This window comes from Periplaneta americana, chromosome 15 (assembly GCF_040183065.1).
Source record: "Periplaneta americana isolate PAMFEO1 chromosome 15, P.americana_PAMFEO1_priV1, whole genome shotgun sequence".
Taxonomy (NCBI): domain Eukaryota; kingdom Metazoa; phylum Arthropoda; class Insecta; order Blattodea; family Blattidae; genus Periplaneta; species Periplaneta americana.
This window is the reverse complement of record NC_091131.1, coordinates 69983976-69998676: the sequence shown is the minus strand read 5'-3', so window position 1 is coordinate 69998676 and position 14701 is coordinate 69983976. Positions and strand designations below refer to the sequence as shown.

Here is a 14701-nt window from a genome sequence, read left to right as displayed (position 1 = left end):
TGGAGGTATCGTGTGGTTAGCACGATGATCCACCCCAGCCGTTATAGCTGGCATTTGCAACAGGATTTCGCTACCTATCGTTGCTCCCCAAGTGCATCATGATGCTGGGTGGGCACCGGTCCCATACACTGGCCGAAATTTCATGAGAAAATTTCTTCCCCATGAGGACTCGAACCAGCGCGCATTCCGTAGCGCGAGCCCTAGGCAGGATGCCTTAGACGGCGACGCCACGGCGCGGGACAATGAATTAAATACTATTATTAAAAATAAAGTACATACATACATACATACATCTGTCCAGGGCAGGTCTTTCACTGCATACTCAGCATTCTCCAATATTTTCTATTTTCTGCCTTCCTCACAGGATCGTCTTTGTTTGGAAAACTATTATTAGGGAGACAAAGTTATAGGCTACTGAAAGGACCATAGTGCCATAGAAGAAAAAGAAGAAGAAGAAGATGATGATGATGATGATGATGACGATGATGATGATGACGATGATGATGAGCAATATACCTAGCCTTTAAAACGAGTCATTGGTTAGAAGACATTTTAGCTCACTTCATATAGGAACATCCTTCTTCACCTCTACTTTCAGATTGACTGACTGATGATGTAAAGTATAGAGATTTCTTTATGTGACCGTTGGTAGCTATTGCAGCGAACTCCACGTAACAGTGGAACAGTACCACCTCTAATCCGATACGCATATTCTTTGTGTCGACCAGTACGCAAGCTAGATGCCCATCAAAGCATCTTCTTCACATAAATGAATGAATAATTTAACTTATTGATAATGATTTACATGTGCGGCAGTTATAATGTAAGAATATGTAGCTCACTATCGTTAGAAATAAAATAAAATGAAAACATAAAGAAATGATATGGGAGGTGTGATAGTAGAAGGAAGACGAATAAAGTCTGTAAGATTTGTTGATGATATGGCGTTGTTAGCAGAAGAGGAGATGATACTAAGGGACGCTACTGAAGCTAAATGATAGCTGTGAGCAGTATGACATGAAGATAATGCAAACAAGACGAAGACCATAGTCATAAGAAGAAAAACAAAGAAGATAAAATAAAGACGATAAATGTGCGAATATTAAATGATTGAGTAGAGCAAGTGGACAGCTTCAAATACGTGGGGTATACTAAAAGCAGTAACATGAGCTGCTCCCAGGAAGTCAAAAGAAGGGTAGCAATGACCAAGGAAGCATGTAATAGAAAAAGGAGCATCTTCTGCGGGTCTTTGAAAAAAGAACTAAGGAAGAGACTAGTGAAATGCTTTGTGTGGAGTAGGCTATGACATATGGGACAGAAACATGGACATTACGACGAAGTGAAGAGAAGACACTAGAAGCATTTGAAATGTGGATATGGAGAAGGATGGAGCGTGTGAAATGGACAGAGAGAATAAGAAATGTAGCTGTGCTGGAAAGAGTGGGTGAAGAAAAAATGATGCTGTATTTGATCAGGAAGAGAAAACGGAATTGGTTGTGTCACTGGCTGAGAAAAAACTGTCTACTGAAGGATGCACTGGAAGGCATGGTGAACAGAAGAGTTCGGGGTAGAAGAATATATGAGATGATAGACGACATTAAGATATATGGATCATATGGGGAGATTAAGAGGAAGGAAGAAAATAGGAAAGACTGGAGAATGCTGGGTTTGCAGTGAAAGACCTGCCCGTGGGCAGAACATTATATATGTATGTATCCATGTATGTTATGTATGTATGTATGTATGTATGTATGTATGTATGTATGTATGTATGTATGTATGTATGTATGTATGTATGTATGTATAAGGAATGATGTGGCTTATAAGCTGTCTTAGGATTCGAGACAACTTAAGAATGAAGTGAAGTTCCAGTGCAACGGAGTACAGATGGAGTGAGTTGGCGCATTGAGTTTTGTTTACCTGTGCGTTAGTGTACAATCCTGTTCGTGATTACAGGTACAGTATTTTTTCGCCTCTCTCTACGAAACTAACTCAGGCCATCATAGTGCATTTTCAATTCATAGTGAACAGTTTTTTTCGAACTAGTTGCAAACTGTATGTACATACATGCTTGTTCTTTGTAACGCTAACGCCTTCAACGTCGTCGAGGGACATGAAAACTTGTGAGGTATGTATCCTACTTCATTTTCCACCGTCACTAGATTGTATTATTAACAGTGAAATATAACGCAGCATATTGACGTCATTGTTTACATTCACAGTATGTCTGCTACTATGTTCAAGAACTCTACAGTATAGTCAAGTTGTGCTCAAATTGGTTGCTAAAATGTCCCGGATCCTAGACCTCCTTATAAGTTATAATGAATCAGAATTGACAAAAAAATAATAAAAAATTTAATAAATCTACAACAAATTGTGAGGTGTCTTAATTTCTAGCAGGACAAAAACAATGAAAGAATTGAGATATTCCATGAAAAAATTAAGCTGAATGTAGGCCTATTATGACATGAATGACACGGATAATTTTTTTAAACATAAATTTGGCTTCTGAATAACTCTTCTGTGCCGGAAAATAGACGACCAATACTCCTGTATTCTCTTAGTGATTTACCCGAGTAATTTTAACCGCAATGTTTCCATTCATTCTTATTATGATCGTTTATGCATTATTTTGTTTATCTAATCATTAGGGTTCGGCAGCGATTGTCTACCACGGAGTTTTCGAGTAACTGTTTCACAGAGCTGTATGACGTAACACTCTTAAAATAGGGGTCGTTACAATCAGTAAAACATTCTGGGACTCCATAAATTTACAAAAGCGATTACTAAGTGCCTAACTGTTACGAGAGAGCAAAGTTGCCAGATTTTAGATCTACCAAAGGGGACATTCTTTTTCCATTATATACAGTACCCGGTTCCTACATTTTGTCTTAAAGAAAGAGTGATATGAATATGGGCAGAGTTGACATTTTCATGACTGTAAAAAAAAAAGTAGGCCTATAAAAATTATCACTTTATGCGCATTTGAAAAGTAATATAATCTCAAAATTTCAATTTGAATAAAAAACATATTGTAGATACAAGTTTCTGGTACAAAACAATATTTATCTGGCTGTAAGTTACATCGTGTTTCTCTGGCGTCTTTCTGAAGGGCTTGTGGCAATAATACTCGTATGTTATGCAAAATTATTAAGTTAATGACGTAACAGTAGTTCTGTCTCATAGATTTCCCCAGCTGTATATTATGAATTTCAAAGCACAAATTCCAAAAGATGGCATCACATGTGACAAAAAATATTTAAATTTCAATGTTTATTAATTGATTACAATGACACACAATTTATTGATACCTAAATTCATATTCATTTTGTACCTTAGCATATTACTGCTCCAAACCTATCATTTAACATATAGTATACATTTTCAGAGCTTATATAAATATTTATCACTTAGCATTTTCAACAAGATTTTTTTTTTCCATTCTCTGTGCCATGCATTTCTGATGTACGTCTCTTTTTAAATGTTTAGAAATATCACATTCACCACTGAATTGGCTGTCACAAACCTTATACTTGCCAAAATATTCTTTTTTTCCCAATGTACAAACCTAGATTGTTGAGAAAATTAATCTAAATTTAATGTCATTATTTAGGCCTAGAAGAAAATAGTTAGGGTACTAGGTAATGAAAAAATTATACAAGTGATCTTAATTTTCTCAAAGAGGAACTTTTTGCGTTCCGCCTCGAATCGAAGCGGAACTCGGGACTTTTATGTGAAAATCGAGTTATCTGGCAACCTTGCGAGAGAGTGGAACAACTTAAAACTCTTCTGAACAATGCTGGAAAGTCTAGATAGGTCCTAATAATAATATTAATAAGAATAATACATAATAATAGATAATAAATAATAATAACAATAATAATAATAATAATAATAATAATAATAATAATAATAATAATAATAATATATTTTGTTGGATTCCGAGTGTGACTCCAAATCCAACAGAGCAAACAAGGTTTACCGAACAGGAAACTGCATGTATATTAAGATAAGAGAAATAAAGAGCGAAAGACAATTATAAAACTATATAGACTTAATCAAGAAGCGCTACATGAAACACAGAAGCGAGTGTGACGATGACAGGCAAGCGCCTGGAAACCTCATTACCAGATAATGGTGTGTGCGAGCGATTACCAGCTACATGAAACTACCTTCGTCCATATTTAGATTTATACATTTGAGACCATTCTGCCTATAGAACGTGTCCTGAAAGCTCTTGATTTCAGCGAGTTCTACACGAAATAACTCGAAACACGTTCGGTAGATTTTTACGAAACTTGATACTGGTCAGTTTCATTGACAAAATTAAACTCAAAATCCAAAATATCAGGTGTGGGATATTCGAGTCTTTGCACCGCGTTACACGTACGGAAATATTAAACGTCTCTCAGCTACATATCGGCGGTATTATCCGTAAAAGGAAAATAATTGAAACCCATCTGTTGAATCCATTGCCAAGTGCTATTTTTCAGTCCAGCTCTTGGTAACAGATTCAACAGATATAGTAAATTTTTACATTTTTCTGCGTTTCGTGATAATACAGACGATACGTAACTCTGAAAATGTGGATTTTTCTCATCTCCAATATGACGCAGAAGCCCACAAATCTCACTCACACTGAATATCGTGGAACTCTCAAATAAAACTTTTACATATTACATTAGAAGTTTTTAAAATTATTAATATCAAACATAATTTTAAACACTCGGGAGCCGCCAGCATAGCTCAGTCGTCTAAGTCGCTTGTCTGCCAATCCGGAGTTGTACTCGGGTTGAATACATGGTTGTGTTTTTTTTCTTCGAGATTTCCCCAACCGTAAGGCGAATGCCAGGTAATCTATGACGAATCCTCGGCCTTATCTCACCAAATACCATCTCGCTATCACTAATTCCATCGACGCTAAATAACTCCGCACTTAATACAGGGTCATTAAATAACGAAGTAAAAACACTCAGGTACAGAATAAATAGAATTAAATAAGAAATTTAAATGTTACGGATATGGTAACTTACAGCTTTATTAGTTTGCATGTTATATTCTATAAACACCTGATGAATTCGAATTTTTCATATCACTAATACGAGTAAAGTCTGGTCCACTAGAAATCGGGAACGGAAACGACAACGAGAACAAGAACGGAGATGGTACACGCCGCCATGTTTCAGTCTATAACTCAGAGCTCTCTACTGGAAGAGATACGAAACTTGCGTCACTGAAAGCAGAAATTCATTGAATACAATGTAGGCATATTATCACTAATATTTTTAACTATATTCATAGCGACAAAAAAAATAAGAGGTATTACTTTTCACCACGCCTTCCTATATTAAAGTCATCCGTTAAAATGATATAATCACATAAAAATTTTTTAAAACATGATATAAAACTATAGGCCTATTAAGTTTAGATAAAAATCAGCGACGAAGCTCTTAAGAGGCTTTTGAGGCTTATCCTATCCAAAAAATGTAGTTATTATTTCTAGTAACAGTAGATCTATAAGTTCGTAATAGTAATGTGTCGTGACATTTGGTTGCACTCCGACCCTTCCATATATTAAGTTCACTGTGGTCAGTCATTCCATCATTCCAGTATGCAGAGTTCAGTGCGAGGCTTGTGGCCAGAAGCCTCTAAAAGCATGACTGCGACCATGACTCGCAAGCTTGAGAAAGGACATCTCCTCACTAAACGAGGCTAGCCTTCCGTCACAATAACACCTCGCGCTATATTGGTGTTTTCTCAAGCGCTGCGTTGTTGAGTTTAGTTTAATCAAAATTGCATGCATGTGTACGTGTGTGTGCATGTGTGTTACATATTAATTTTGTGTAAATGGTCCATTCTGAAGTCATTATTTGTCCAATTATAAGAGAAACCGTTTTCAAGTTGGATGTATGAAACAAAATGTGCTTACAAAGATAGGTGATCGACACCACCACATTTATATATTAAAATAGCGCATGGAGGAAGACAATTTCAATTTCCTTGATATAAAAACATCCTTGGCTAACAGGATGTTCTGAGAAAAATCAGTTATATTGTTTAGCCTATATTCTGTTTTGGGGTTGAAAATGAATGGTCATCATCTTCTTGTGGGGGTCTGTGTTACAAAAAATTGATAGAAAACCCCATAAAGATCTACTCTATAAAAAGATACAAGCTAAGTAGATTTTTTTTTCAGACTACCTAGTATTTACACCTTAGCTTAGCCACTGATAAAAGTGTACCGAAGTTGTCATCTGGATTTATTATATAATAATGCGGTAATGACTATTGTTATTGAAAGTCACATTTACACAATCACATTAAAAGTTAAATTTTTCAGATCTCCAGAAAAATTAATTCAAACTCGAGATACTCATACTATCAATAAGTTTCCGGACTGCCCTGAATGTAGGCTACACAGGACTTAGGAAACTGAAAACTTATGTAGACGCAGAGAAACGCCTTGAATCTATACTAACAACATCACTTGAAAGGCATAGAAGAAAACTAGCCATAAGGCGTATATGGAGAGAAATTATCTAAAACCAGGGAAACGCCTAGAATCTATACTAATGACATGACTTGAAAGGCAGAGAAGAAAACTAGCCATAAGGCGTATATGAAGAGATTCCAGGAAAAATCGCAATAGGTCCTACACATGTTTGCACAAATTCACGTATAGAAGCTCAGTTCTTAAGATAATTCGACGCTGTTTGATAGACCGATTCAACAGACATGGAAGCAATGATCTTCAGTGACACGCGCATGCATGTTTAAATAAGAGTGCAGTTCACAAATGTATTGATTACATCATGTATGTTTACAATAAATTATAGCAATACTATGAATGTGTTCTCTCCTAATTAAAATTCAGAAAAACAGGAGTGGAACTGGTAATGTATTTCCCTTTAGTCTAATTCCAATATACAAAATATCATAATTATTATGACTGAAATGAGATTATATCTATTGAGCTTCGCTTCAACGAGTTCTTCATGCAAATCCGCAAAGTCCAGTCTGAATTCATTCGCTACTATAGTTCTCACTCCGCTATACTACTGCATACAGGATTTTTGTAAAAAAAAAAGCATAATTGCAATTAAAATTAAATGAGGGGATTTGGGACAAAAAGCTCAGATACGTCAAACTTTGTATTTAGAAAAAAATAATTTCATGGAAAAAAAATATATAAATATATATGTTTGCGGGTTATTACGTCATCGAAAACTTTTAAATGAGGTTTTTAAAATGTAATATAAGTTACTGACGTCAGTATAATGGGCTGAGTGTTTGTGTATAAACTAACTTCTACTAACTAACAACTTGGTTATCTCTTAAAGCAGCGATTTAAGACTTTTTTTTTCTGGAAAAGAAAGACAATCATGAATTATATATTTTCTAAATTATAGACATCAGCTCAAAGAATTTGAGTGACCACAGGGGTCCTGAATACAAAAAACATGTTCAATATAATGTGATGTGATACATTAAAGAAAAAGAAAGTTAATTGTTGAAGGCAAATATAAGTGGATTAATTGAAATTGAGATGATGATGATGATGATTATCAATTATTTCCGAGTTAACTGGTGATTGAATCCTGATTTTCAGAAACCCCACATGTCAATTTGAGTACATTTTTCAAGAGGCACAAAGAAATGTTTATCTTAAAAGTCGTTTGGTATTTTGATTAGACTATTTTTTTTATTAAAGTTTAGTAATAAGTTCTAGTCTTTGACGTAGATGGAATTTTATTTTTTCTTTAGTATTTTCTGGAAAAATCTGAACTGCCTGGACATGTGAGGTTTCTGCAATTCACGACTAGTAACAATAATTTTATTCCTTTAAAATAATGTTTAAGTGAAAAAGAGGGAGAAGGAATTTTTTTTCTTAAGAGAGATTTAAGTGTATATATTTTTTTAAGTAGGTTATTTTACGACGCTTAGTCTATTTAGCGTCTGAATGAGATGAAGGTGATAATGCCGGTGAAACGAGTCCGGGGTCCAGCACCGAAAGTTACCCAGCATTTGCTCATACTGGGTTGAGGGAAAACCCCGGAAAAAACCTCAACCAGGTAACTTGCCCTGACCAGGAATTGAACCCGGGCCACCTGGTTTCGCGGCCAGACGTGCTAGCCGTTACTCCACAGGTGTGGACTTTAAGTGTATATTTAAGACAATCTTCCAATCTTTAGATCCTTAGTTTACTTTTTTTCTATTATGTTATTTTCATGTTGTTTAGTGTCGATTTGGTTATGCTATTATTTTTTTGTAATATGTTAGTGTTCTGTTATTTCACTTTTTGTTAAATTTTCACTCCTTGTATACTTTGTGACTGGTAGAATGTAAGAGATAGCCCTATGGTCTTATCTCTGTCAGTATGAATAAATGAATGAATAAATGAATGAATGAATGAGTAAATAAATAATAATAATAATAATAATAATAATAATAATAATAATTATTATTATTATTATTATTATTATTATTAGGACAATAAATTGAAAAAATATACAAATATACAAAAATGCAAAACTGTGTAAATAGCATATTTAATTCTTAAAATTCCTTTAATCCCATAAGAAACAAAGAAAATCAGACTAATTTTTTTTTCCAGTTATGGAAAATTCCACGTGCCCTGAATTTGTGGTGTTCCTGCAATTTCCTGCAATTCACTGTAGCCTAACTTATGGTCGCTTTGAAATGTTCACCGAGCACTGGACGTGCGGGATTTCCTCACCACTTGGAAGGTCTAGGTATGAATATTATAACATTTACAACCATATGAAAAACCGAATTTGAGAAAAAATGTGACTTGTGAGGTTTCTGCTATTCACGATTCAATTAAGTTGTGGTGTTCATCATTGGTGGAAACAATTGCAAATCATCAGTGAAAAGATAAAAGTGACAACATGAAATTGACAACATTAACGGTGATAGATGGATCTGATTGGTTGAAATTCAAAGTATTCTTATACTCCATTAGTGAATTGTTACATCACAGAAAGTTCTCAAAAACCGGTAACTTTGAACATAATATTATATTACATGAATATTAAGTAGGCTACTACCAGCAATAAACATTACTGGATTGTTCTCCGAACCCTTCACAGCTTGCCGTTCCACTGCAGGCAGACACACAAACCGTATTTCAGAACATATTTGGACTGAGACATGATTAAAACGTGAAAATCTCATCACGGAGTTCTTTCTCTGCGTGCGACTGGCTACTGATAATTGCGAATTGATGAAGTCGCTCTTTGAGACGCGTGTTGACTCGACTGTCATTAGTGTAGTCATCTTCACGAGGTGTGTCCCTCTTAATTGGTGTTTAGTGCGCAATATTCAGCGACCTAACCGGTTTAACGACACCCTCTTGATAGCTCATTGAAGCTGATATCCCCTGTTTAATTACAGGGCAGGGCTCTTCAATAGCAAGCGGTCCGGTGCGAAAGAAACCGAGGAGACCTTCAGTTCTGCAGAATTGTAAACAGCTCAGTGGTAGCGGTAGTCCAGGAGACAGCGGTAGGCCTATATGTCCGACAGGAATGAAGAAGTATACATACATTTCTACTATAAAGACTGGGTGTACGATTATAACCTTGTTTTAACGCAGAGCTACATCATTCTCTTCATTAGATATGAGGGTAACTTGCGAATTGACAGTCACATGGGACTAGAACCCCACACCCTCCTTGGTCTCCTTGTATTCCACCGTTCTCCTTGTATTCTCCTTTTCTCCTTGTATTCTCCCTGTTCTCCTTGAATTCTCCCTGTTCTCCTTGAATTCTCCCTGTTCTCATTCTATTCCCCATGTTCTCCTTGTATTCCCCCTGTTCTCAATGTATTCCCCTTGTTCTCCTTGCATTCCTTTTTCACCTTGTATATCCCTGTTCTCCTTATATTCCCCCTGTTCACATTGTATTCCCTCTGTTCTCCTTGTATTTAATTTACCCTGTTCTCCTTGTATTCCCCCTGTTCTCAATGTATTCCCCTTGTTCTCCTTGCATTCCTTTTTCACCTTGTATTCCCCTGTTCTCCTTATATTCCCCCTGTTCACATTGTATTCCCTCTGTTCTCCTTGTATTTAATTTACCTTGTTCTCCTTGTATACCCCATGTTCTCCTTGTATTCCCCATGTTCTCCTTGTATTCCCCATGTTCTCCTTGTATTCCCCATGTTCTCATTGTATTCCCCTTGTTCTCCTTGCATTCCTTTTTCACTTTGTATTCCCCTGTTCACATTGTATTCCCTCTGTTCGCCTTGTATTTAATTTACTTTGTTCTCCTTGTATTCCCTATGTTCTCATTGTATTACCCTTGTTCTCCTTGCATTCCTTTTTCGCCTTGTATTCCCCTGTTCTCCTTATATTCCCCCTGTTCACCTTGTATTTCCTCCGTTCTCCTTGTATTTAATTTATCCTGTTATCCTTGTATTCTCTCTGAACTCCTTGTATTCCACTGTTCTTCTTTTATTTTCCCTGTTTTCTTTGTAATCCTCATGTTCTCATTGTATTCCCCTTGTTCTCCTTGTATTCCTTTTTTTCCTTTGTATTCCCCTGTTCTCCTTATATTCCCCTGTTCATCTTGTATTCCCCCTATTCTCCTCGTATTCCCCTCGTTCTCCTTTATTCCCCTTGTTCTCCCTGATCTTCTTGTTCTCCTTGTATTTTCCTATTCCCTTTTATTCCCTCCGCTCTTCTTTATTCTCCATACTCTCCTTGTGTTTTCCCTGTTCTCCTTGTAATCCCCCTGCTCTCATTGCATTCCCCTTCTTCTTCTTGCAATCCCCTTCTTCTCCTTGCAATCCCCTTTTCCTCCTTGCATTCGCAATGTTATTCTTGCATTCGCATTGTTATCATTGCATTCCCCCTCGTTCTCTTTGCATTCTTTTAGTATTCCTCTTGTTCTCTCTGTATTCCCACCCACTTGTAGTTGTACATGCAGAATAGTAAAGCTATTCATCTGTCAATTATTTATTATCTTGTGTTATCTTATTTATCATAAACACATTATTAAAGCGTAACTTTACTAATGCATATTCAATTTGTGTCATAATCGTTCAAGAAATATGTAATGCGCAAAAGGAGCTAAACTTGAAAACAAAAGACTATAGTAGATGTAGTGACGGTAGTAGAGGAGGTGGTGATAGCGACGTTGTTTAGGATGACGATGATGACGCCGACATAGGTGTTGGTGATCATAATGACAATAATGATTATGACGTCATTGACGGCGGTTTTGATCACTTTTTCCATCACCAAGGCATGCGGAGGCACATTTCTGCTACTTACCGCCTCCGTTCTTGTAGCAGAGGTAGGGGAAGCGCCACACGTTGGCCAGGTCGACGGCGAACCCGATCACGGACAGCAGGAAGTCCACCTTCTTGCCCCACGTCTCCCTGTCGTCCCCGTCCCCCGGCAGGGAGCCCCCGCGAGGGGTCGGGGTTCGTGCCTTAGTGGCGTTGGGAGCCATTGTGGTGAGTCGGCTCTAGCCCTGGCGAAACGGCAAGCCCGGATCCTGGCTCTCCTGCCTGGAACAGAACAACGTTACAGTTCAGTAATTAGTACTCGACTTTGACGTAACGTCTATGTTCGACCTACACCAAGAGAAAAAAATTAAAGGATTTTATGAAACGAAAATTCGACTTCGGTTGTCATGGAAATCTTTATGTTCTATCCGATAAACCAGGCCTGGACCTTAGTAAATCAATTGAGGTACTGCAGATGATCCCTTAACTACCCACTTCACATGCTCCGACAGAGACAGTTATGTATCGGACTGATACGAGTAGACATGAAGGCAAGTATTGCTGAGTGACGGATTGTATAAGGCATGCATCATAGCTTTCGGCTCTCGCTGGTCGCCTAAAATCCACCACAATGTTCGTTTCTAAATCAGTGAAGCGGAAAGGACATGGACGGAGGGCTACGGTAAACTCAACAATGAGACGAGTTCATATACATAAGAGGAGTTCGCTTATCGAAAGACAGGTAAAATAAATAAAGAAAATGAAGAAACATAGAAGAATGGAAGATAAGAGAGGAAGGAATAAAAGAAGAAAAGGAATAAAATACAGAATGCAGCAAGGAAAAAACAGCAAAGTGATTTATTTCACATTTACATTTCTTCTCAGACATGAAGAGAAAATGTCGTAATTGGAAATAACGCAGAGATCTATCTCGTATATCGTGCCTTTTTTATTATCCCCTCCTCAAGTACAGTTTCTTAACAAAATGATATTCGTAACAGACAATCCTCGTGTCCAAAGTTAGGTGAAATAACGATTCGTTTCATTGCCGCCTGGAAACTCCTTGAATATATAAAGTTCACTTGGAGAAGCATCAAACAGCCGATATTCTTCCACAGATTAAGTTTAAGTTGTGTTGCATTCCAGCTGATTTCCCCCAGCACGTCTGTTGCAGACATCAGATATAAGTTCCCCTTTTATAAACCGCTGCAGGACGCACATTTATTTCCCTCCTGTCTCGTGTGTTTCGAACAAAGCAGAGCCTGTGATTACACTTAGAGAATTGAATAAAACCAAATACACGAAACACAGGTGGTGCATATCGAGCAGTGTATTGGATTGTATTTCTTCCTGCCAAACAATGAATCCTAGTATGGGAGTATTTTGTCTCACACTCCACAATACTTGCAAATTATTTCTTCGAATTCCTTATAAATTATACTTTAATCTATGGAATATCAATGAAAATAACTGGAATATTAAGGGGATGCGCTACTGAATTTCCTAATTTCTACCTTTTAAGAGATAATGTATTGAAATTTTAACAGCGTATTATGATCATGATTATGAATTAATCAGGAAAATTTCAATGATCTAAGTCAAGAAATAACTCCTTTAAAAATAAAATTTGAAAATAACACGTTTATTTTTGGAAACCGTTTTTTGGAATCTAAAACAAGAGTTTTCTATGTTTTTATAGTGCATATTATAGCTGAAACACAGGTTGTGGTAATGGAGCATTGGAATTTAGCATATGAAGAGTAAAATAAAAAAAAAACATGACATTTCTTCAAAAACTGTCATTTTTCAGTAGCGCATCCCCTTAATGAAGTATTAATCGATTGTTTTTTAAATACTAGGCCTATATATTTGAGATAATACACAGGTCACACTTAGGTCTTGAAGGAAAGTCTGGAAGCATTTCCATATTGATGAACATGTATCGAAAAGAGATTAACTTTAGATCCAACGAATTTTATTAATAAGATGCATTTTGAAAAATCGAAAGTTACATAGCTTTACCGTGTTGCATCTCTTTACATAGAACTACGTGTGGATGCGATCACCTGACGACAGGTGCATAGTTTTACTATGCTGTATGTCATTACGTAGAACTATAATCGGTACAATATAATGTGAGGTATTAAGTTGAAACTTCAATATTTTTCCCCCATTACTTAATCACCTGCTTAAATGTTGTGTTTTTCTAGACATTGAGTTCGCTTCACTGCTGGCAACACTTCCTCGAATACACGCATATTATAGAAATCACAATACTCGTAGTTAGACATTTTGTAACTATTAGATGGCACAATTTGAGATATTTATCAGGCGAGGCAAGGTACTCGAATTAATTTCTACAATTTTATTCAGATGCTATATTGTGTCTATTTTACATCAAGATGATAACGTTACATAATATATTGTGGAAATATAATTACAGCAGCATATTATTTCTTTATGTAGCAAATTGTGTATGAAGTTACTGTTTTCATCATATCACATCCTTGTGTTGCCCTTGTTATTCTTGTGTTACCCTTATTATCCTTTTTTCCCCTTGTTATCCTTATGTTTCCCTGTTCCCTTTGTCTACCCATTATTTTTGTATCCCCCTGTTCTCCTTATCTCTGCCTTGTTCTCCTTACCTTTGCCTTATCCTCCTTGTATTCCCGCCATTTTTATTTAATTTTTTTCGCACCACCCACACGTAGAACTCAAAATATTATATGGTGAGTTACCAAAGACCAAACACGGCTGGCACTTCAATGCTACCAGCCTTGAACCTAAAACACTAATGTTACTAAAAAGTTATTTAAATATAAATAAATATGTATAACTTTTTAGTAACATTCGTGTTTTAGATTCAAGGTTGGTAACATTAAAGTGTCAGCCATCTTTGATCTTTGGTACTTCACTATATAATATTTTGACTTATACGTGTGAGTGGTGCGAAAAAAAATTAAACAAGGATGGCGGTAAGATAAGGAGGACAAGACGAAAACAAGAAGCACAGGAAAATACAAAGGTAATTAGGAACAAGAAGAAACCAAGGATAACAAGGGGAACATAATAACAAGAGTAACACAATAATAACAAAGGAAAACAAGGGTAATAGAAAGACAACAAGGGGAACACAAGGACAACAAGTAGAACTGAAGGATAACAAGGAAAACAGAAGGATAACGAGGGAAACACAAGGATAACAAGGGCAAGAAAAATTTCAGTTGAAAATATAATATTGTTACCGCTTTCGTTCACAAGTAAGAATTATTCTTTGTCATTAGCTTTCACATTCAATTTTCCCAACGTTTCATGACGCTGAAAATTTAAAAAAAAATTCAACTAATCTTACTCGATAAAAATGTTACTGCGATTACAGTCTGATACCGGAGATATAAAAATCGGTATATTATCACTTCGTGAATAAGTTTGGCTGGCAAAAGTAATATCGTCT

General features: G+C 36.3%; 1 protein-coding gene across 2 annotated transcripts in view; it reads right to left on the bottom strand.

Annotated features, from left to right (window-relative positions):
• DAT (Sodium-dependent dopamine transporter) overlaps positions 1–14701 on the bottom strand; it is a 212115-nt gene that overhangs the window by 78615 nt on the left and 118799 nt on the right. For both annotated transcript variants that reach the window (XM_069847634.1, XM_069847635.1), the window contains exon 2: positions 11291–11529. In XM_069847634.1, the coding sequence (XP_069703735.1) occupies positions 11291–11471 (181 nt within the window). In that variant the 5' untranslated portion in view covers positions 11472–11529. The remainder of the gene's footprint in view (positions 1–11290; positions 11530–14701) is intronic.